The sequence below is a fragment of the Chrysochloris asiatica genome, unplaced genomic scaffold (genome assembly GCF_000296735.1).
Source record: "Chrysochloris asiatica unplaced genomic scaffold, ChrAsi1.0 scaffold00054, whole genome shotgun sequence".
Lineage (NCBI taxonomy): Eukaryota > Metazoa > Chordata > Mammalia > Afrosoricida > Chrysochloridae > Chrysochloris > Chrysochloris asiatica.
Genome location: NW_006408572.1, coordinates 3,325,968 through 3,350,672, shown reverse-complemented (window position 1 = coordinate 3,350,672; position 24,705 = coordinate 3,325,968). Strand labels below are relative to the sequence as shown.

The window sequence follows — 24,705 nt, the reverse complement described above, 5'->3', positions numbered from 1 at the left end:
TTGTTGCTTTGTATGTATATGTAAAGTATTTTTGTTTTGCTGATTTGTGAAAAATTAAGATGTAAAAGGGAAGCCATAGGGAGAAAGCTGAAAAACTGCTTTTGCAGGTGGAGGATTATAATCAGTGAGATGAAACAAAACATATGCTTGGTTGAAAGTAAAGCTGATGACTTTGCTAACCTTCACTCAATTCATGATAAAAAAAAAAAAAAAGAAAGAAAGTAAGATTTAAAAAGTGATTCTGAATGCTATGGATTGCTAATCTAACCGTAACAACTCTAAAAAAACCGGACAACACCAATAACAAAAGAATACTTCATCACAGGTAAAGAAAGTGAGGTTCACAGGGGAGAAGTGAGGTTCACAGAGGAGAGATAGGAATAAATGTCAGGTCTTTTGAAGTCAAGATGAGGATAACAACGTTTTTCAAACTGTGTACTCTAGTACCCTAAGGCTGAATAAAAATGTTCTTAAAGTTCTATTGATTCATAAATATTATCATTTATATAAGGAAAAACACAACTAACTCAAAAGCTATGATGTTTTCTTACCAGGTCCATTAAAAGGGATATACTGAAAGGGTTGATACCACATATTTCAGAAATTAAGAAAGAGTGAATTAAAGAAATGCTAATGAATCTGGAGTGGCTGCAAGGCTTGAGCAAGATGCTAACAGAAAAGATCAGATGGGATCAAGCATGCAGGTTTACATCTTTACTATCCCGCTCCAGAGATAGCCCTCCCTCACATCCCTCAAACTACACAGTTTAAAATAAATACCAAGATGAACTATGTTAGTCCTGAGGGAAAATGTGAACAAATTTATCCAGCTGCCATATCAACCAAGTCTCAGACAGGTAACATGACTTCTTAAGTATGCTTAAATCATCCACTGAGGCGCCAGTTTGACAAAAGAGCAGCCCAGGTGTGATTAGTTTTATACTTATCAATCTCGTCTCCTGTGAGAAATCTAACAAAGGGTTACAATTATCATCCTTCACTGTCACACCTGAAGACATCTACTTCAAAGAGTGATTCAAGAATACTGCCAATGTTGGGACAAGAACACATCTTGTTGTTATGTGCCGTGGAGTCGGTTCCAACCCTATACAGGGTTTCCAATGCTGTAAATCTTTACGGGAGCAGAAAGCCTTATCTTTCTCCCACGTAACAGCTGGTAGTTTCGAACTGCTGACCTTGTGGTTCGCAGCCTGATTCGTAGCCACTATGCTACCAGAGCTCCTTACAAAAGGTTATAATGAGACCTTATCCATAACACTGACAAAGGAGAATAAAATTGCCCATGAGAGAGTAAATGGATATTCATCTTTACCATAAGCAAAAGAACATTTGGTATGAATTAGCTAGTCAGTTACTAGTTCCCTTCTGAAGACAGTTGGGTCAGAGGTTAACATCCTGATATCCACTTTGCACCCCCATACCACAGAAGCAAAAACCTATCTATATCTAGGCAAATAAGTAAACCATGTTGGATTTTTAAAATACAGCAAAGCCATTATTGTCGTTTACTCTTATGCTTAGCTCAATGGAGCCACAAGGCAGAAAGCAGCCATGAACAATTCCATTTTGATCCAACTATAAGGAGGAGTCCTGGTATGGCACTGTGAGTTAATGCGCCAGACTGCAAAGCCAGATCTACAAGCTCGGTGGTTCAAGCTCACCAGTCACTCCTTGGAAACCCTATGCAGGGTCGCTATGGGTCGGAACCGACTCAACGGCACTTCACAACAACATAAGGCGCTCTGGTAGTGTAGTGGTTACGAATCGGGCTGTGAACCTTAAGGTAAGTAGTTCGAAACTACCATCTATCTATTCCATGGGAGGTGAGGCTTTCTGCTCCCATAAAGATTTATAGCCTTGGAAACCCTGTATAGGGTCACTATGAGTTGGAACCGACTCCACGGCACATAACAACAACATACCACTGCGTGGACTCCTGATGTGGTACTAAAGGATCAGCACTAGACTGCAAACCATAGCTCAGCAGTTCAACCCCACTAACTGCTCCTCGGAAACCCTATACAGGGTCGCTATGAGTTGGTACCAACTCAAGAGCACTAAACAACAACATGCCAATTTACTTCTTTTACCTCCAGCCTGTCAAGAAAAATAACTTTACTAAAAACCAAAGTAACTCAATTATGTATGGGATTCACACATTATAGACTAGATTCTTAATTATGCTGGTTTTTGTTTTAATGACTGGTATACACATATTATTGACTTTTACAAAGCTGCACATCTTAGTAAGATAGAGGTAATCTATGTATCCAAAGACAGGGAGATCCTCAGGAAAAAGTACAACTTTTAAAGGCCTTTCCACTTTTCCTTTAATCTAAGTCTATAGCTGGTGTTGTCAAGTGCCGATGAGTCAATTCCAACCCATAGCGACCCTGTATGAGGTTTCTGAGGAGCAGCTGGTGAGCTTGAACCACGGACCTTGTAGTTCAAAAGGCTTTGCAATCTGGCGCATTAACCCACAGCACCACACCAGGACTCCAAGGTCTATATATAGTAGGGTCCCTATAATAAAAGCACTGGACTGCTAACTGTTTAAGGCTGGTGGTTTAAATCCACGAGTCACTCACTCTACAGAATAAAGATGAGGCAGCCTGCTCCCAGAAAGCATTATAGTCTCAGAAACCCTATGTAGGGTTGCTATGAGTTGGAATCAAGTTGATGGCAGTGGGTTTGATTTTTTATAGCAGAGTCCCATGCTGCTATTTTTGAGTGCCTTTGAGTAGGTTCCAACTCACAGAGAACCTGTATTGGGTTTCTGAGAAGCAGCTTGGTGAGTTTGAACTGCCGACCTTTTAGTTTGCCGTCTAGTGTTCCTCTACAGTGCCACAACAGGAGTCCAGTAGAGTCCCTAGATGGTGCAAATTACTAACATAAAGGTTGGTGGTTTGAACACACCAAGCAATCCTGTGAAAGACAGACCCTAGAGATTTGTTTCTTTAGAGATTACAGCTAAGAAAACCCTACAGAGCAAACTCTGCAGCACACACAGTCATCATTTGTATTCTTTCACCATATTCAATCTGGATGCTGAGCAAATAATCCAAGAAGCTGGATTATATGAAGAAAAACATGACATCAGGATTGGAGAAGGCTCATTAACAACCTGCAATATACAGATGAGATACAATCTTGCTTGCTGAAAGGAAAAGAGGACTTAAAATACTTAAGCTGCATCTCAATGTAAAGAAAACAAAACTCCTCACCACTAGATCAATGAGTAACATCCAAATAAATAAGAGAAAAGACTCAAGTTGTGAAGTTGTCAAAGACTTCATTTTGCTCAGATCAACCATCAACACTCATGGAAGCAGCAGTCAAGAAACCAAAGGATGTATTACATTAGGCAAATCTGCTGCACAAGACCTCTTTAAAGGGTTGATGAGCAAAGATGCCAGTCTGAGGACTAAGGTGCACCTGACCCAAGCCACAATATTTTCAATAATCTCATATGCATACGAAAGCTGGACAGTGAATAAGGGAGACCATATAAGAATTGATACATTTGAGTTATGTTGCTGGAGGAGAATATTTTAAAAGTACAGTGGACTGCCAAAGAACAAAACAGACTGTGTGTTGGAAGAAGTACAGCCAGAGTGCTCCTTAGAAGTCAGGATGGCCAGACTTCATTTGTCATACTTCAGACATATTGTCAGGAGGGACCAGTCACAGGAGAATTATCATGTTTGGCAAAGTGGAGGGTCGGAGAAAAAGAGGAAGACCCCAATGAGATGGACTGGCATGGTGGCAGCAGCGAAGGGCTCAGGTACAGCAACAATTGTGAGGTTGACCAAGGACTAGGCAGTGTTTTGTTCTGTTGTGCATAGGGTTTCTATGTATTGGTACTGACTTGATGGCACCTAACAAAAATATTGAGTTAGTTCTGACTCATAGCTACTCTGTATAGTGTTTTCTGAGACGCAGCTGTGTTTGAACCACTGACCTTAAAGTTAGCAGTACAGTGCTTATCCTGTAGCACCATACCAGGACCCCAATGCCATATAAAATGGTGAAGTTATGGTCTCTGGCCTTCTTCTTGTTAAGTGCCATTGAGTCAGTTCCAACTCACAGTCACCCTGTAAAGAGTTTACAAGGAGTGGCTGGTTGAGCTTGAGCTGCCAACCTTGTGATTCAAACCAACCTTGCATTAACCTGCAGTGCCACATTTATAAATCTATCAGAGGAACAAAACAGAAGTTACCAAAGTAGGTGAAACTTAATTCATTAAATAGTTAAATGAGATTTATAACAGTGAAATTTGAATTAGGCCTTAAAATTATTGTCAGGAGGCGAATGCAGTGGCTTCATGTGATAAACACTGGACTACAAATCACAAGATCCGCAGTTCAAGCATGCCAATCACTCTGTAGGAGAAAGATGAGGTTTTCTGCTCTTTAGATTTAAAGCCTTGGAAATCCTGAACTGGATCACTCTCAGAACCAAATCAATGGCACTTAACTACATAGGCAGAGGAATGAGAAGGAAGGAGACTGATGCATGATAGAGATCATACTGTATATTAAAAGGCATCTGAAAAATACTTAAAACTGCTCTAAAAAGCAATTCATCTTAAATAACAGGCATAAATACTGGAAATGAAGTGACAGAAAGGCATTCAAAGCCAGAAAAAGTAATCTGATGAATGTAATATTTTTTAAAGGTTTATCAGATGTATACAAGTAGATTGTTGAGTTGCTTGCCACTGAGTTAGTTCCAACAACACTTAATAGGGTTTCCAAGGAGCAGTTAGTGAGTCTGAAATGCTAACCTTGTTGTTAGCAGTCCAATGCTTAACTTATAGCACCACAAGTAGATGAAAAGAGATGAAACCCACCCTAAAGCACTAAAATCAAGCCCTAAAGCAAAAAAAAAAAAAAAAAAGATCCCTTAAAATTAGATCATATTCATAATAAGGAGTCCGGTGTGGAGCTATGGGTTAATGCGCCAGACTGCAAAGCCATTTGAACCGCAAGGTCAGCGGTTCAAGCTCACCAGCTGCTCCTCGGAAACCCTATACAGGGTTGCTATGGGTTGGAACCGACTTTACGGCACTTAACAGCAACAACATTCATAATAAGCATCATAGGGAAGTATCTGACTAAACATAGGTTCCATTTGTTGATTGAGTTTTCACCCTCCTAGTGAGTAAGAGGGTATACAATGTATTATAGGGCTAAAGCAGACTAACAATTTTGACATCAGTATGGCTGTCGTTACAGTGCTGTCTGATGATTCACTTGCTTACCCCCTGGTTCCCTTTCCTCATTCTTAAATATCCTAACTGTATCCCAGGCTTTGGTTGAACTCCAACCTCATGCATAAAATGGGAGCTTCAGGAACATAACTTTCTCCCTGTTTCTTGATGATTTTTAGTAATATCTACACTTTACTCTTTTATCAACAAATATTAAATTACACTGTTTGAAGCAATAAGTAATTCAAAATTTGGGTTCAAGCTGACAAAATAAGTGTTCTGATTTCTTGGCTTATTGTTTTGACAAGCATAACATTAACAGCAGGGGAAAATACCAGTAGTCCTATAGTACAGGATGCCAAGTCGTAATTTTTAAAATCCAGAATGATTAGGATATTATGTTTCCTACAGAATGAAATATTTTAATTAAAAAACTTACAAAGAACAAAATATTACATATTAAACAAAATGAGAAGACTCAAGTCTTCTTTTGAAGACTTCTTTTGACTCAGAAGGCCTTTAATAATTTTTTTACTCTGATATTGGCAATATGGTTATAGTTTCCATGATTGTTGTTGTTGTTGTTAAGTGCTGTCGAGTCCGTTTTGACCCATAGGAACCCTGAATATGGTTCCCATGGAGTAGCTAGTGAACCTGAACCGCTGACCTTGAAGTTCAAACAGCTCTGCAGTCTGGTGCACTGTAGTTTCTCGTTTTGTTATTTTGTGACTCAGGAGATCCTATGTATTACAGAATATAACCACACCACAGGGCTTTCTTGGCTGTAGTCTTTATAGAAGCAGTTTGCCAGGTCCTTATAATACCCAAGAGATACTAGATGGATTTGAACTGTTAACCTTTATGTAAGCAGTTGATTACAAACCACTGTGCCACCCAGTCTTCTTCAATTAACTTCTTTAAAGAAAAAAGAACTTGCTTAAAAACAAGAGGGCAACATTATGAAAATAGCTATAACCGAACACTTAAACCAAGGTCAATTGGCAAAGCAGTCTACAAAAACAATGTTCTACCATTCTACCTTGGTGAGTAGTAGCTGCAGTCTGAAAAGCTTGTGAGCAGCCAGCTAAGGTACAACTAACTGTCTCTCCCTGTCGAAAGCCAAGAGTGAGGAAATAGATAAAAAGCAAGGAAACAATTAGTCCAATGGACGAATGGAACAACTGAACCTCTCAGCCTCCAGTTGGAACCTGAGGCCCTAAGAACTCAATGGTGCCCAACTGCCACTACCAATTGCTCTGAAAGGCACCACATTACAAAGTCCTGAATAGAAAAAAATATGGAACTAAAAATCAAAAAAGATCAGGCTTATTGGTCGAATACAGACTGGTGGAACCCCCCAGACTATGGTAGGTAGTTACCCTTCCATCTTGGAATTCAATTCACCTTCATGGCTCAATTTCTAGCCAAACAACAGAAAATAAAAGGAGATACTCACACCTTAAGATAATCAGTCATTTGAGATCAAAGGAGTCCTGGTGTGGTGCTGGTGGGTTAATATGCTGGACTGCAACATCAGTTTGAGCTGCAAGGTCAGCAGTTCAAGCTTACCAGTTACTTCCTGGAGGGTCGCTACAGGTCAGAACTGACTCAACAGCACTAAACAATAATATATACGTGTGTGTATGTATATGGAACTCTGGTAGCGTAGTGGTTACAAGGTGGGCTGCTAACCTCAAGGTCAGCAGTTCAAACCTACCAGCTGTTCTGTGGGAGAAAGATGAGGTTTTCTGCTCACGGTCAGATTTACAGCCTTGGAAACCCTATGCAGCCCTTAAAACATTGCCTTTCTATTGTTATTGAATTAAGTACATTATGGTATTCTTTCTAGTGGATTCATTATTTTTTTCAACATTTAATGATTATTTTTCAGATTAAGAGGTTTTAAAATATGTGGGTACACAATAAATAAAAATAATACTCGGAAAATCACTGTTGTGCAGAATATACAGGGTCTGTTTATGGGATACAAAAATTATGTCATCAGATATAGATGAGCACATACATTCAAAGGGGACAGGTAGGCAAGTTAGACCACCGTGGCAAAGAATAAAGATACATTAACTAAGATCAAAAGAAATCTAAATATCAGGATGAAATTTCTTTTCTATCCCTTCTACTTAACCTGCCTTTCCTTTTGTATGCTTTGTGTGTGCTTCTAGGTCACTGGTCTTTGGTAGTTTATCTGGCATCTCCTCCTCATCAGCCTCCTGTTTCTGTCTTGTGTGCGTCTCTGTCCATTGCCTGGCATTCTTGAAGAAGATTGCCTTACTATATTTATATTCTGAGGATATGTCAACTGTGAGCAGGTCATTAGGGTTGTGCTCAGACGTAAGCAGCTGAATTGAAGTCAGTACAGTCACAGTGTTGAGGAAATGGTCTCCAGGAACATTTTGGTGACAGTTTGAGAACATCTACATAAATCCTTCCAGCAGACTCAATGTTTGAATGATAGACTGGAATCAGAAATCAGATCTCAGGAGGTTCGAGTGGGTATTTCTGATAAATGATAACTTCCAACTTGAAAACAACTTCTGCATAAGGTATTTTGGCCCCACCTAATATTTAAGCTTGAAGGTCATCCATCTGGCCCTTCTTGCTAGCATATGATACCTGGGGCGATTCTGTGGTTAACAGGTCAGTTCCCTCTTTAAATGTGTAGCGTTCTGCATGACTAACTTCACTGCACAGCAACACTAGATTAAATCATTTTGTTTATAAATTTGGTTTCCAAAGAAAATTGACCAACAAAAATGGGAAAATTGCCACTTCATAGTTCCACCTCTCTAGTCAAACCAATCACAAGCAGTTCAAACCCTCCTTGGAAACCCTACACAGGATAACTATGAATTGGAAACAACTTGACAGTACTTTGATAACAACAGACAATCTAAGCATTACTGAAAACATAAAAGTGGAAACACTATGAATATTCTAGAACAGGGTACTTAAGGTAAATAGGATATATGTGGTAATATAGAAAAACATTTATGAAAATGCTGAGTAGGGGAAAGTAAATTTTATAGATTATATGATTGTAAATATGGATGAACAGTACATATTAATATTAATTTTAGAATTTTGGGTTTTCTAGATAACCACATCATACAGAAAAAAGAAATCTGCCATCACAACATTTATACCTATACTTAGTTTTCTTGATTTAATGAATTTATTAGTACATATGGAACAATGTTAAATCACAGTAGTGATCATATATAAATTGTTCTTGAATTTAACTGTATCATTATATAAAATGTGAGTTGTTGATCTTTAGGGTTTTTTTCTTCAGTTCAACATAGAATTCTCACACACTTACAAGGTTGCTTTGCAGAAGAAAGATAAAGCTCTCTGCTTCCATAAAGATTTACAGCATAACAAGGACAGTGAGACTCTGTCTCTTGTTCTTTGGGCCTGTTATCAGGAGGGATCAGCTCCTGGAGAAGGACATTGTAATAATTAAGTTTTATACCAACTTGAATCCACCTGCTGCTTCATAGCAGAAAAGATCTGCTCCTGTAAAGACGGGGCAGTTCTACTCTGTCCTGGTTACTATCAACCAAAATCACCTGGAGAGCAAAAGTCAGTTTTGTTTGATTTTTAATGGGAGTGTAAAAAATTGAAATCTTAAAAAGCATTTAATCGTCCCTTTATTTTCTTTGTTCTTTATAGTTTGTTTTAGCTTCTAATAATCAATATAATAAAAATTACCACTAATGAATAAAAAGAAAAAAGATTTACAGGGTTGTAACTGCTAACGTTTTGGCTAGTAGTTGAATGGTTAACTGTCTGCAATTTAAACTGTCTCTATTTTAATGTATGTCATTGTTTTTAAGTGCTGTCAAGTTAGTTCCGACTCAGTGATCCTAAAAAGGGTTTTCCAAGGAGCAGCTGGTAAGTTCGAATCACCTACCTTGCAGATACCAGTACAGAGCTTATCTTACAGCACCATACCAGGACTCCCATTTTAATGTATGGTCACAGTGGTGGTGTGCTGTAAAGTCAGTTCTGACTCACAGCTGCCCTGTAGAGTGTTCAGGAGGTTGTAAATCTTTAGGGGAACAGAAATCTCATTTTTCTCCCTCAGAGAAGCTGACAGATTCAAACTGTTGACCCACCAGTGCTCTTATTTTAATGAGTAAGATCATTAAATGTTACTTCTTGAATATGCTGAGTTATATGAAAATCTTCTGACAATGTATTCCTGGAATATAGCCTATTTGGTCATAATATAAAACTTAATATATTTATATATTCTATCTAGATTTCTGTTATGTTTATTAATGGTATTATTATTGTTAAGTGCTGTCAAGTGGGTTCTGACTCATAGTGACTGCATTGAGTTTCTGAGGAACAGTTGGTGGGTTCGAACTGTCAGTCTTGTGATTCAAAGTCCAGTGCTGATACTATAGCACCACACCAGACACTAGTTTACAATGACCAGGTTTTGATATCATGCAATGCTAACCTCATAAAAGAACTGATTTTTCCTTCTTTTTCCAATTTCTAAAATAGTATGCAAGTGAGTCGGTTCCTACTCATAGTCACTCTGTAAAGAGTTTCCAAGAAGCAACTGGTGACTTTGAACTGCCAACCTTATGGTGCAATGCATTATCCTGTAGCTCCACACCAGGACTCCTTAAACAACACAGAAATCATCTATTCTTTGAAGACTTAAAAGGGCTTATCTGGAGTTCTGGTGTGGCGCTGTGGGTTAATGCGCCTGACTGCAAAGTTGGTTTGAAACACAAAGTTGGCCGTTCAAGATCCCTAGCTGCTTCTGAAAAACCCTATGCAGGGTCGCTATGGGACAGAACCAACTCGATGGCCCTTAACAACAACAACAATTTTGAAACCATCTGAGGTTAGAGCATTTTTCTTATTACTCTTATTTTCTCATGTTTCTACAGATATTTATCTACAGGTATTTTACTTCTAAGAGTCCCAAGTTCTTTGAATATGTTGATTCAAAATATTTCAAGATATGGTTTTGTCTCCAAAATACTTTATCTAGAACATAAATTTGAGAGAAGGAAAACTGCTGAAAATTTCTACAAAGCTATACTAATTACATTTTCCTGGTTCTTGAAAGCACAACAAATTCAAAACCCAATGCAACTAAGTCTGTAAGAAGATGCTTTCAAATTAGTAAAGGATTATCTGAAAAGTAATGTTTGTTCAGTTCAATGACAGACACACAGATCCATGGAACCCAATTGAGAACCCAGAAGTTAATCCATCCACCTACGAACACCTGATCTTCGCCAAAGAGCAGAAATCCATTTAAGGGGAAAGAGATAGTTTAACAATGGTATTAGCAAAACTGGGTATCCATCTTTAAAAAAAAAAAAAATGCCAACAGAACCCACATATCACGTCTTTAAGGAATGAGTGGCTAACCTGGGGCTCAGAACATAATATCAAGGGAAACTAAGGCTAATTGGTATAACATAGTTCACAAAGACTACGTGCTACATCCTACTTTAATGAGTAGCAACTGGGGTTTTAAGAGCCTGCAGGTGGCCATGTTAAAAAAAAAAAAAAAATTGGTGTCTCCCTTTTCAGAGTAAAGAAAGTCAGACTCAAGGAAACAATCAGTCCACAAGATTAACAGACCACACAAACCACAGCCACCATGACTGTGAAGCCCGTACAACTCGATGGTAACCAGTTCCCATTACCAACCAACCACTCAAAGGGTTCAAAACAGAAAGTCTTGGAAAGAGTGAGGTAAAAATTGTAGAATAAAATAATAAAACAGATCAGACTTAGTGGTCAGATGCAGATTAGTGGGACCCCTGAGATTATGGTCCTATAAAGTCAACAATATGAGAAGAACACATTCCTCAGAACAATCAACCATACAATACCGAAAAGGCATTTATTGCCCCCTAACAAAATTCAGATGACAGGAAGCAGCAGGGAAGATGGGTAACTATAAATGGAGAACCCAGGGTGGAAGTGGCATTGTAGAATAAGCACTGGACTGCTAACCCCAAGGTTTGTGGTTCAAACTTACCAGCTGCTCCTTGGAAACGCTTTACAGGGTCACTATGAGTCAGAATCAACTCAATGGCACTTAATAACAACAACAGGGAGGAAGTGGGTGGCTGCTGTTAACATCCAAGGGATTACAATTAATGTCATGAAACAAAATGTGTATGAATTGAATGGGAAACTAATTTGCTCTGCAAACTTTCAAGCAAACCAATAAATAATCAAATGTTAAATAAAAGTACAGATGACAGAATGAGCTATAAAATGAAAGCTTAAAAGTGACTTAAAAAATTTAAATGACTACTTATGCAATCATAGTCCTGGTGTAGCACTGCAGGTTAATGCGCTGGACTGTAAAATCAGCTTGAACTGCAAGGTTAGGGGTTTAAGCTCACCAGCTGCTCCTCAGAAACCCTGTACAGGGTCGCTATGAATAGGAACTGACTCGACAGCACTTAACAACCACAGCAAAGGGAAAAAAACAAATAAAGATATAAGATTTCACTAAATTAAATCTATTTACAACATATGAAAAAGAGTAACTATCAATACAATAAAATCTTAGAAATAAACAAGAAAAATATAAACATCCCAACAGAAAAAAAGTAGCAACGTCATGAACACAAAATTTGCCATGGAACAACAAAATGCAAAACACATACAGACACACAGATGTCAAACTTACAGTAATTTTTAAACAAAAAGTTCCGTGACGTGTGGGATTATAATTTATATGCACACAAATATAATTTGATTTTTATAATTAATTTCCTATTTTGTGAGAAAATATACAGTAAAGCTTTAAAAAAAAAAGGTAAGTGAGCATTATATATTAACAAAAGCAGCTAAGATTTATGAAGCACTTACTATTAGGCATCATGCCAAGCATTTTTAAAATTGTATATTTGATTCTCATAATTCTGTAACAAAGTATCTACAGTGTTACAGATGAAGAAATAGACTAAATTAACTTGTTTAAATTCATACAACAAGTGTTAAGTATATACTACAGTGCCAAGTCTCTGACTCTGAAACCTCTGATCTCACTCTAAATCGAAAAACAAATTACAACAAAAGCAGTGAGACTAGTCCCTAGGCTCCCACACCTTCAATGAGAGTGGAGCTCTAGTGGGCCGCTGTTCTGGGTCTCCGGCTTCCTCCCTTCTCAAGCATCACCGAGAGTTCAGCTCCAAGGCCAAACTCTACCATTCTGAAGAATGGAAGCCCATACATCAGTTGGCATGTTTCCAAAAGTCCTGGAAAGTCAATTGCTTCAGACTACCATTTTAGTGGAAGAACATCTTGATTCTGAAATTCAGAAACTGGATCAGATGGACGAGGATGAACTGGAACGCCTCAAAGAAAAGCGACTTCAAGCACTAAGGAAAACTCTACAGCAGAACAAGAATGGATTTCTAAAGGACACCGGGAGTACAGAGAAATCCCTAATATGAGAGACTTTTTTCAAGAAGTTAAGGAGATTAAAAAAGTGGTTTGTCAATTCTACAGAGAAATCCCTAATGAGAGAGACTTTTTTCAAGAAGTCAAGGAGATTTAAAAAGTGGTTTGTCATTTCTACAGAGACTCAACACTCAGATGTAAAATAAACAGACTAGCATTTAACATCTTGAGACAAATTTTTGAAGCTGAATGTAGAAAAAACACCTTTCCTTTGTGAGAGATTGTGGACCAAAGTCATTCCCACACTAGTACTAGTAAAAGATGGGAAGACACAAGATCATGTTGTTGGATTTACCGATCTCGGAAATACAGATGACTTCACCACAGAGACGTTAGAATGGAGGCTTGGTTGTTCTGATATTCTTAATTACAGCGGGAATTTAATGGAGCCACAGTTTCGGAGACAAAAGAAATTTGGAACCAACTTCATAAAGCTGGAAAAGAGAACTATCCAAGAAACAAAATATGATTCAGACTCTGGTGATGATTAGAGCTTAATTATAACTTTTTGTAAATCATCTTTTTATTTCTACCTTTTCCAGACTTAGGTGTGTTTTCTAAATTCCATGGGTTTCAATCCATTCTTCACCTCATGCTCATATTCTAGAGTTTTATACAGTTACATCACATTGAAATACAACTTTGATATTTTCTGTGTGGAGATTTCTATGTTTAAGGTGAGGAAAACTCGTGAGTCATTACATTATTATGGGAAGAGTCTAGATTCTCTATTTTTGAGATTATCATTCACATGTTTTTAATCGACTGAACTGGAAATAGAAATCCATCTTTCCAGGCTTAATTCTTAAGCTGCATTATTTACTTTATATAACAGATCAAGCAACGTTTACTGGTATAAAATACTGTCCCTGTAAATTAATGTAAACACTCTTCATTTCTAGAATATTTTTAAACAATTGCTAGAGAACTGCATATTTATTAATTCTGTATGCTGTATGTTGATGCTGAATCAACCAATTGCAGCAGAAAGCTATTTCAGGTGGTTAGTATATACTGCCTTATTTAAAGGGTCCTGCATGATTATATTTTAAGACATACATTAAAAACTGAGGAGGATGCATTTTAGGAATGGTAGCATGAGGAAGTCTGCAGACACTCTCAGTAAAACTACTAAAACTTGAAAAAAGAAAGAAAGCAGTGACACTAGAAAATATGAAGGGAATATATACCAAAATGACAACACTAGGTTGCTACAGGTGGCATCAGAAATATCCATCCCTCACCCTTTTGTGTATTTTATTACATTAAAAATATTACTTGTAATTTTTTCCCTAATTACCAAATTTCAAATAATCCTAGATGTTCTAATTATACATTCAAAGTCTGTTAATATTTAACATCTAACATGCGGAACCTGGGTGCTAAGGTAATCTCTTTCATTAGTCCCAGTATCTAGGAATTGTGATGTGTTTGTTATATTGTAAGAACTGAAATTACTGGAAGTCACCAATAATTTTAAATTTTAACAAATACTGCCAAGATGTCCTCTAAGAAGATAATTACAATTCTACCAACTTTTAGTTTCCTAGAAATTAACACAAAAATATGTGGTTTAAAGGAGCCCTTGTTGCCCAGCTGTTACATACTCAGCTGCTAACTGAAAGATCTGCCATCTGAATCCACCAGTTGTTACTTCAGAGAAAGATGTGGCAGCCAGCTTCTGTAAATACTGTTTTTACGAAGTGCCATCAAGTTGGTTCCGACTCAGTGACTTTCTATAGGGTTTCTGAGGTTGTAAATCTTTCTAGAAGAAGATAGCCTCTTTTATTTATATTTATTTTTTGTGGAGAGGCTGGTAAGTTCAAACCACCAGCCTTGTGGGGTTTGCAGTCCAGTGCTTACCCTGCGGACCCTTAGAAACCCTATTGGGCAGTTCTACTTTGTCTTACAGGATCTCTATGAGTCAGAAGTGACTTAACAGCAATGTGTCCAGTTTGCTGGTTATAGAGATGGTTTAAACCTATGCTGACTCACCTGGGGTTTGCCATGGATGACAACTGGTTATGTAGTGTCAAACAAGAGAAATTTATTCTTTCACAGAACATGAATTCAGGATGTCTGAAAAACCACTTTCTCTCTGAAGACTCTAAGGAGGTCTTTCTTGTCTCACATAACTTCGGTATCCCATACATTCCTTGGTTTGTGACAGTATAACTCTCATCTCTGCTTCCTTCTGCACATGACCATCCTTCCTCTGTCTTTATATTGGCCTTTATTCTGTCTTTTGTCTTCTTTTAAGGACACTGGCACTAACCCCCTTAATTACATCTGCAATGACCCTTAACTTCCAAAAAAAGGTCACATTCAATGGTATGAAGATTAGGATATGGAGACAAAATCCAACTCCTAACATTCTACTACCTAAACACAGACTATATGCTCCATAAAGTGTTTATTTCTCTATACACTATCCTATACTTGTTCAAAAACCAAGAAAATTTGAAAAATTAATCTATGAGGGAGCCTCAAAACATCAGTGGAAAATAGAATTAAAAGATAATGGGAAAAACCCAGTTTACTGTTCAGAAACAGACTAGAGGAACCTGAGACGATGGCTCTCAGTTACCCTTCAGGTCTGGAACTTAATTCACCCTTGTGGTCCAATTTTCAGCTAAGTAGTAAGTATATAGGTATAAAGGAGGGGACAACACTACCAGTGAGGTATTCACATCACAGAATGGTCAACCATTCAAGGTCAAAAGGACAGTAATGTAGCTACATACAAAATGCAGAAGGGTTGGGAAGTAGGATAACTGATGCTACATTGAGGGGTTGCAACTGAAATGAAGCATATGATTTGTTAAACATAAAACTGATGATCTGCTCTGTAAACCTTCACTCAATTCACAATAAAAAAGAAAAGATAATAGATCTTCCCACAAACTTTCTGATGCCCTTTCATATAGTTGTTATTGTTGTTAAGTGCTGTTGAGTTGGTTCCTACCCATAGCGACCCTGTACAGGGTGTCCAAGGAGCAGCTGGTGAGCTTGAACTGGCAATTTCGCAGTTCAAATGGCTTTGCAATCTGGTGCTTATATAGTAACTCACCTCAAAGTAATGAATTCATTCTATTAAAAATACTAAATCATGTCTTATACTCTAAATTCCAGTATTTTTTATTAAATTATATCAAACTTATAAGGAGCTCTGGTTGCGTAGTGGTTATGAATCAGGATGCGAACCTTAAGGTCAACAGTTTGAAACTACCAGCTGTTCCGCGGGAGAAAGATGAAGCTTTCTGCTCCCATAAAGATTTACAGCCTTGGAAACCCTGTACAGGGTTGCTATGAGTTAGAATCCACTCCACAGCACATATCTTTCTCATAGAAATGCTGTTGAATTTAACTGTTGACTTTGTGATTACCAGCCCAATGTGTAATCCACTACATTCCTGTTTAGTTTTCAGAAACTCAATAGACAGGCTGTACCTGGGTACCCTGGGTTACCAAAGTCTAATTTACAGACATATTTACCATCCTCCCAAAGCATATTATATTAAAAACTCAAGATATATACAATGATTTGTAATAATATTAAGAACATTACTCTTTGTGATATACATTAAAACATTACTATTATTATTGTATAAAGATGTTTTTAAAAATGGTTTTATGTATCTGGAAGTGTTTAATGATTTTTGTGCACAGAAAGGAATACAATATATTATATACTAACACAAACAATGTTATAAATAAGAATCTATATACAAATTCACCTTAAAGAATGACTTAGGAAGGAAACTCATTCGTAATCCAGAGACTGCCTGTACTGTGTGTACAGCACTCATTCTATACATCAGATTAGCAATATGTCCAAAAAATGAAATGTCAGGATTGTTCTGAGAAAGATTAGGAGCCAAGTAGAGATTAAAGAAAAAACTTTTTATATAGTTTGATGTGACTTTTCTATTTGTCAGGTACAAATTACTTTCATTGAAGAATAAATTTTAAATCTTGTTGTTAGGTGCCATAGAGTTCGTATCAACTCATAGTGTATGAGTTGTATCAACTCATAGTGACCCTACGTACAACAAACAAAATGAAACATTGCCCAATCCTGGGTCAATTTCACAATCGTTGCATCGTTTGTAATCCATCTCATTGGGGGTCTTCCTCTTTTTCTCCAACCCTCCACTTTACCAAACATGCTATCCTTCTCCAGTGACTGGTCCCTCCTGACAATATGTCCAAAGTATGACAGATGAAGTCTGTCCATCATGCTTTCCAAACCGCACTCTGGTTGTACTTCTTCCAACACAGGTCTCTTTGTTCTTTTGGCAGTCCATGGTAATTTCAATATTCTCCTCTAACATCACAACTCAAATGTATCGATTCTTCTACAGTGTTTCTTATTCACTGTCCAGCTTCCACATACATATGAGGTTACCGAAAATACCATGGGTTGCGTCAGGCTCACCTTAGTCCTCAAACTGACATCTCTGCTCTTCAACACTGTAAAGATGTCTTGTGCAGCAGACTGCAATACATCGTTTGATTTCTTAAAGGGAAAGTAACCTAACCTAATTTGTTCCTTTTAGGCTGAGTCAATAATAATAATTTTTAAAGGAATAATTTAAAAGTTAATGTCCAATTCACTTGCATATACCTTCTCTTTCTTTTATCTCATTCTTTCAATAAACAGGGGCATAATTGGTATTGGGACAGAAAAGCTGAATTCATTTAAAGTAAAGGTTCATTTACAGTCTAACAAACCTGACTCTTGTTTATTCATTTTCAGTCTAACAAACCTCCTCCTCAACAGAGAAAATGGAAGCAAAATAATAGATTTTAGTGAAGATGAAAATAAAATAAAGAATGCTGTGGATACCTAGGGAGAGAAGCAGAGAACCATCAGGCTGATCTAAAACCTTTCTATGGCAACTTATAATACTAATGAAATATAGTTTCTTTGCTTAAAAGAAAATCAATCAACATTTTATTTACACATATTCTTCACCTATAAAAAACAAAGGCTATAATACAATAGTAGCCAAGCCATTTCATGCCCCTCTCATTAATGTAGTTGTATTAACCATCAAAATTAGTCACTTCATAAAATTTAAATCTTGCAATAGCCACTGGATGATAAAAGATAAAGAAATATAACTTGGCAAAAATGCTGTCAAGTTGGTCTTGACTCAAGGCAACCCTGTTTAGGGTTTGCAAGAAGCAGCTGGTAGGTTTGAACAGCCAACCTAGAGGTTAGCATTAACAGTCCAGTGCTTATCCTACAGTGCCACAGAAGAAGAACTCCACTTTTCTAACATATGAATTCCAGACTAAAACATTTAAAAATACCTATCTTCCTATACTAAGGAGTTCTGGTAGAGGAGTGGTTATGAGTCAGGCTGCTAACCTCAAGGTTAGCAGTTTGAAACTACCAGCCATTACACGGAAGATGAGGCTTTCTGCTCCTGTAGTGATTTACAGCCTCGGAAACCCTATGCAGGGTTGTTATGAGTCAACTGACTCCACAGCTCACTACCACCACCATCTTCATATACTAAACATACTGTATTTCAAAGAAAATCTTAAGATAAAACTTATTCCAAGTAACTTACCTATTTTGCTTTAAACTTATATACTACTTGGGGGGTTGGGGGGCAAGGCTAAATAAAGCTATGTCAAAGACAGACTCAGCTTTAAAATCAAACCAAACTGCCCAAACCAGTATTTAAATACTGGAAACAACAACTTAAAAGGGCAGTTGGTGGTACCATGGTTAAGAGCTTGGCTTGGATGTTAAGGGAAAGAAAGGTTACCTGTTCAAACCCACCAGGCTGCTCTACAAGAGAAAAGACCTGGTGATTTGCTCCTGTAAAGATTTCAACCTAGGAAATTCTATGGGGCAGTTTTATACTGTCTATAATAGGGTGAGTCAGAACTGTCTCAAAAGTACACAACTGCTTTAATCTTCCAGAGTTATATTTTTAATTTACTACATTGTTCCTTATGGAAATGTTTGGTTATGGTTTTGTTTCTAAGCACAAAACAGAATAACTTACAGTTCATCTCGTTGTCTCTGGGACAGCACCATTTTGGCTGTAACGTCAAGCTTATTTGATATAGTGGTATCTCCCTCCTTTGGGAAATTAAAAGCTTTATGATTCCTGGATTTATAATTAAATATGCCACTAAGTGGCTTCCACGCAGGGGAAAATGATCCTTGTACAAGTTAATCCAACCAGTAACCAGAAGATATTCAACAAGTAAGGTTCATTCCACCTAAAGAAAAAGAGAAAAGAGAAAGACAAAAAGATTATTTCTTTCACTTAAAATTTAAATTATTATTTATAATACACATTTTCAAAGATGATGAATACTGTAATGTTAATATAAATATTACATGTTTTCAATCTACTGTGGAACTCAATTCCAAAATACACAGTATTCTATTTTAAATTATTTTACTAGTTTATTGAGCTATTAATAAATTTATAACACTATTTTTAAATTTAATGTTTGTTTACCCACTCTCAACCACATCACATGCAAGATACACTAATATCAATTTCACTTCGGTTAACAGATAATTTCTCTAGAAGACTATGTATCTTCATAGAAACAAAAACCAAATTTTCTAATTTACCAAAAAGTCTAACCTGAAAAAAAGTAAAACAGATTTCATACACTGTATACAAATCAAGCTGTGACCATCATCAGGTTATATGTAAACCACCAATAAAATAACGCTGTTGTTAAGTGCCATCACGAGTTGGTTCTGACTCATAGTGATCCTGCATAGAGTTTCTAAAGTGGCTAGTGGATTTGACCCGCCCACCTTGTGGTTCAAACCAACCTTGCAGTCCCAGTGCTTTATCCTGCAGTGCCACACCAGGACTCCTCCAATAACCTTAAATGGCTGACATTATTTATAATGTAAATAACTACACTTCACAATCTTTCTTTCGCCCTCTTAACCAATGGACTTAAGAAACCATTTTAGTATTATTTCAATTTCTTTTATGTCCCTTAGAAGCATGTTTTTTTTAAAACAAGTAACTGAATGGACTGCTCTAGATTCTATGTGCTCACATAGTAACCTACTTCCCTAATGTAGCTTTTGGATAATATTATTTAATAGCATTTCAGAGTTTTGTGGGGTTTTTAAAAATAATTTGAACCACATAAAATCAATTTATATACAATATCTAAAATAATTGTGTAGAATATTTATTAATCGATATCAGTATCAATCAATGAGAGTAAATGGAGGTAAAAGAGTTGGTGGTATAGTGGTGAGCATAGTTGTCCTGTAAGCAGTTGACCTGGTTTCAATTCCTAATCTGGTGTGGCACTGTGGGTTAATGTGCTGGACTGTAAAGTCGATTTGAACCGCAGGGTCAGCAGTTCAAGCTCACCAGCTCCTGGGAAACCCTATATGGGGTTACTTTGAATTAGAATTTAACAACACTTAACAATAAGAAAAGTCTGTCTTATCACATTGGGCAAAAAACAGCTAGTTAGAATTTCCACTAGATTCCAGGAAGTATTACAGGAAAAACAAAAGCAACAGCCATTGTCCATCAAGTCAATTCCAATCCATAGAACTCTATAGGTAAGAGCAGAATTGCCCCACAGGCTTTCCAAGGCTCTAAGTCTTTATAGAAGCAGACTTCCATATCTTTCTGGCTTAAAATTAAATTGAATAGAAAACTCTTATGTATGATAAGGGAATGTACGATTAATCCTATGTTAGATATGTTGATTCCAAAGTGTCTGTGGGATATCTAGTAGGAAATTGTACAAACAAGTCAGCTCTGAAGAGAACTACCTACAAAAATGTTTTGGTAGATAACTGTTAAGTGCCGTCAAGCGGCTGTGTATAGGGTTTCTGAAGAGTGGCTAGTGGATTCGAATCTCTGTCTTTCACTAGCAGGACTCCAGTTAATGGCTTGCTGTTGTTGCTGTCAAGTGCTATCAAGTAAGTTGGTTCCGACTCATATGGACCCTGTACTGCTTTCCAACAAATGGCTAGTGAATTTGAATAAGAACCTTGCAATTCAAATGACCTTGCGCTCCAATGCTTATCCATGGTTAGCTGAAGTCATGACAGTGAACGAGATGACCAATGTCAACAAGAAGAGCCAGGTAGAGCCACACAACACTCAAAGCACAGGGAGCAGATGAGTCCACAATTGAGGTTAAGAAGAAGCTGTTAAAGAGTAAAGAGGTAAATGCCCCCCCCCCAAAAAAGGGGGGGGGGTATAAAGAGCATCACAGAAGCCAAGGGAGTATTTCAAGAAGGAAAAGCAATCAACAATATCCAAGGTTGCTCAACTATAAGCAAAGGTCTGAAACAATCCACTACTCAGCATGGTTGTTGTTAAGTGCCGTAGAGTCGGTTCTGACCCATAGCAACCCTTTACAGGGTTTTCCGAGGAGCAGCTGGTGAGCTTGAACCACCAACCTTGCAGTTCAAATGGCTCTGAAGTCTGGCGCATTTACCCACAGTGCCACACCAGGATTCCTTCAGCATGGTTAGGGCCCTGTTTAATATGCAGAAACCAGGAAACCAGAGCTAAATGGGATGATGTGTACAAAGACATGATGTAGAGATTCAAACTTTAGGAAGTACAAACTTGTACTTTAAGAAGTGTGGCTACTGAAAGAGATGAAAAAGAAAGTACACGGAAATGTTAAAAAACAACTTCTATGGTTGTTGGTCAGTAGTTCAAACCCACCAGGTGCTCCTCAGAAACCCTATAAAGGGTCGCTATGAGTCAGAACCCACTTGATGGGACTTAACATTTTCAGCTCCTAATTAACCAAGGTTGTTAACATAACAGAGCCAACCAGACATAATATATCCCTTGATGAAATAACACTACATGAGCTATGAAGTAGTTGTGGTTGTTAAGCACTGTCTAGTCCATACGACTCATAGTGACCCTGGGTAAAGGGCTTCAAAGAAGCAGCTGGTGGGTTTGAACTGCTGACATTGTGGTTCGCAGTCCAGTGCTGATGCTACAGCACCACACCAGGAGTCTAACCTACGAAGCTGTGGTGGTGGTGGTGGTGGTGTGCTGTGAAGTCAGCTCCAACTCATAGCAACCCTGCTTAGGGTTTTCGAGGCTGTAAATCTTTACAGGAGCAGAAAGTCTCATCTTTTTCTCGCGGAACTGACAGTTTTGAACTGCTGACCTTGAAGTTAGCAGCCCAACTCATAATCACTACACTACCAGAGCTCCTTGAGCTATTAAGTATTCAGGCCAAAAAATATCAAATCTGAATCTGATCAAGCCTCTGGTTCCAGTTTGCTATAAATTATAGAGGGCAGCGTAGTGGTTACTAATTGGGCTGCTAACCTCAGAGTCGGCAGTTTGACGCTACCAGCTGTTCTGCGGGAGAAAGAGGAGGCTTTCTGCTCCCTTCAAGATTTACAACCTCGGAAACTCTGTGCAGGATTCACAATGAGTCGGAGCCGACTCCATAATACTTAACAACAACAACAAATAGAGGGCAGAGAAAGATGTTAAAGATACCATGGGAATATAATCACCAACATCCTTATTATGAAAAATCCTACAGAACAAATTACTAATTTCTTCAACAAATTCCAAGGAGAAAAAGAAAGAGATGGAAATAAAACACCTATAGATTAAAAAGACACAACAAAAAATGTAACATCATCAAATTATAATTTATAGATCGCATGTAGATCTGGAAAAACATTATAGGTGAAATGTTTGGGATAAGTGAAATGATGTTTGGAATTTGCTTAAAAATAAATTGGTTAGGGAGACTGGGCGGATACATATAAAGCAAGACTGAGTTAATAACTGCTGATGCTGTGTAATGGATTCATGAAGGTTCATTACACTAGTCTCTAATTTTGTTTATGGGTTTGACATTTTCCAAAATAGTTCATTATTAAAAATCAGAAGACATAAATACTCAATGGAGCAAAGACTTAAGGAATGCGGAGGAAGAAGAGAAAAGGCATGGGATACTGATATAGAAAATGAATGGTCATTTCTTACACAAGATGCGGGATCACTGTGTCACAAAAGAGAAAAAGACACAAATAAGTTTTTATATTTCCGGAAAACTGAAAGTCAGGTCATTTTCTGGGTGAGAATAAGGTAGAAAGCATTAAAAGGCCTGAAACAGCTACTATGAAGAATGAGAGAGAGAGAGAGAAAAACATTAACAGAAAAGTAAAAGTACAAGACAGACATTTTTGAGGATGGATTTTTAAATGTGACATCAATCTACAAAGGTGAGTATAGTATGGACACAGAAAAGGTACACATTTAGAATAATCTATGGTTGGGCACAGACTTTGCAAGGTCTGTGTTACAAAAGCATGAGAGTTGAAATGATGATTCAGTCTAAGTTGTACCATGTAGAAAATTAAAAAAGGAGGGACAAATAGAGATTAAAGATCAAGGAAAAAGAGATGTTTATATCTTGGGTAAACTAGAAGGTCATAGTAAGAGAATGGTGAAATTTAAGACTTTCCCATTTAATAACTCTTTTTATTACAATTGTATGGTAAATAGAAACAATAGTATTAACGAGCACTGTGGTTTTTAGGAATCATCAAGTCAATTCCCACTTACAACGAGAGCCTATAGGGGTAGAGAATTACCCCACAGGGTTACCTAAACTGAAATCTTTACTCCAGGAGCAGATCACAGGATCCTTTTTTCCACAGAGCAGAGCTGGTGAACAGAAATCTTTCAGCTGGAGTTCTGACGCTACAGGATAAGCACTCGACTGCAAAGTCAGTTTGAACTGCAAAGTTGGCAGTTCAAATCCACCAGGCACTCCTCAGAAACAGGATGCCTACTGAGTCGAAACTGACTCGACAGCATTTAACAATACTCTGTCAGTTAGCAGGTTAATGCTTAATTAACCATTGTATCACCAGAGCTCCTTATACGGCACATAATAGATGAAGATTTAGAAGAAAATAGGGGTTCAGATGTGTCACAAATCCTGTAATTAAACAAAATTTGCACACGTTTTAAGGGGATTTAAAAATCCTTCCAAAGCCAAGATAGTGATTGAAAAGACTTATAATTTTGAAATGTATATTTAAAATATATTTCAATATTCCCTTCTTATTTACATACAAGTCCAGGTGTAGCACTGTAGGATAAGCACTGGATTGCTAACCACAAAGTCAGTGGTTGGAACCTACCAGCTACTCCTAGGAAATCCTATACAGGGTCACTATGGGTCAAAACCAACTTGATTGCACTCAACAAGTTATTTGTATATATTGTTGTGAAGTGCCATCGAGTCTATTCCAACCCACAGCGACCCTGTATAGGGTTTCCAAAGAGCAGCTGGTGAGCTTGAACCACCGACCTTGCAGTTCAAACGACTTTGTAGTCTGACGCATTAGCCCACAGCACCACAAAAAGTCTAGCTTATTCATTTGTATGCCAATATCCTGAATATTTTTAGAGATCAAATCACTGTTGCCTAAGCGCTAGTAACAGTATGCTGTTTTAAAACTCTTAAGCATTACACCTCAATGTAATTTCTAGGCAAGAATATATTTATTGAGAAATAAAGGGGAAAAGGAAAAGAGAAGAGAAAGAACAGATCACTAAAAAATTATTTTTAAAATAAACAGTGAATGAATTGTTAAATACCTCGTAGTCCTGGTGTGGCACTGTATGATAAGCACTGGACTACTAATCGTAAGGCTGGTGGTTCAAACTCACCAGCCACTCCTCCGAAACCCTATACAACAGGGTTACTATGAGTTGAAACCATCTACACAGCTGAACATCACATGTTAAACAAAATAATTTTCACACTTATCAAAACAGCCTTTATAAAAAAATCATTTTAGTGATCACTTATTCTATTATGTAGTAGTTGTTAAGTGCCAACCAGTAGGTTCAAACTCCCCAGCTGCTCCTCAGAACTGTTTGTTGTCGTTATTAAATGCCACCGGGTTGGTTCCGACCTACAGTGACCCTGTAAAGGGTTTCCAAGGAGCAGCTGATGGGCTT

At 37.6% G+C, this 24,705-nt stretch overlaps 1 protein-coding gene and 2 pseudogenes across 1 annotated transcript in view; 1 reads left to right on the top strand and 2 right to left on the bottom strand.

Annotated features, from left to right (window-relative positions):
- The window catches only part of PAFAH1B1 (platelet-activating factor acetylhydrolase 1b, regulatory subunit 1 (45kDa)), a 95,369-nt gene that overhangs the window by 37,668 nt on the left and 32,996 nt on the right, over positions 1-24,705 (bottom strand). The window contains exon 2 of the mRNA XM_006863245.1: positions 18,736-18,955. Coding sequence (XP_006863307.1) covers positions 18,736-18,767 — 32 coding nt within the window. The 5' untranslated portion in view covers positions 18,768-18,955. The remainder of the gene's footprint in view (positions 1-18,735; positions 18,956-24,705) is intronic.
- On the bottom strand, positions 7,333-7,923 carry LOC102815831 (annotated as a pseudogene).
- LOC102816222 lies at positions 12,454-13,200 on the top strand (annotated as a pseudogene).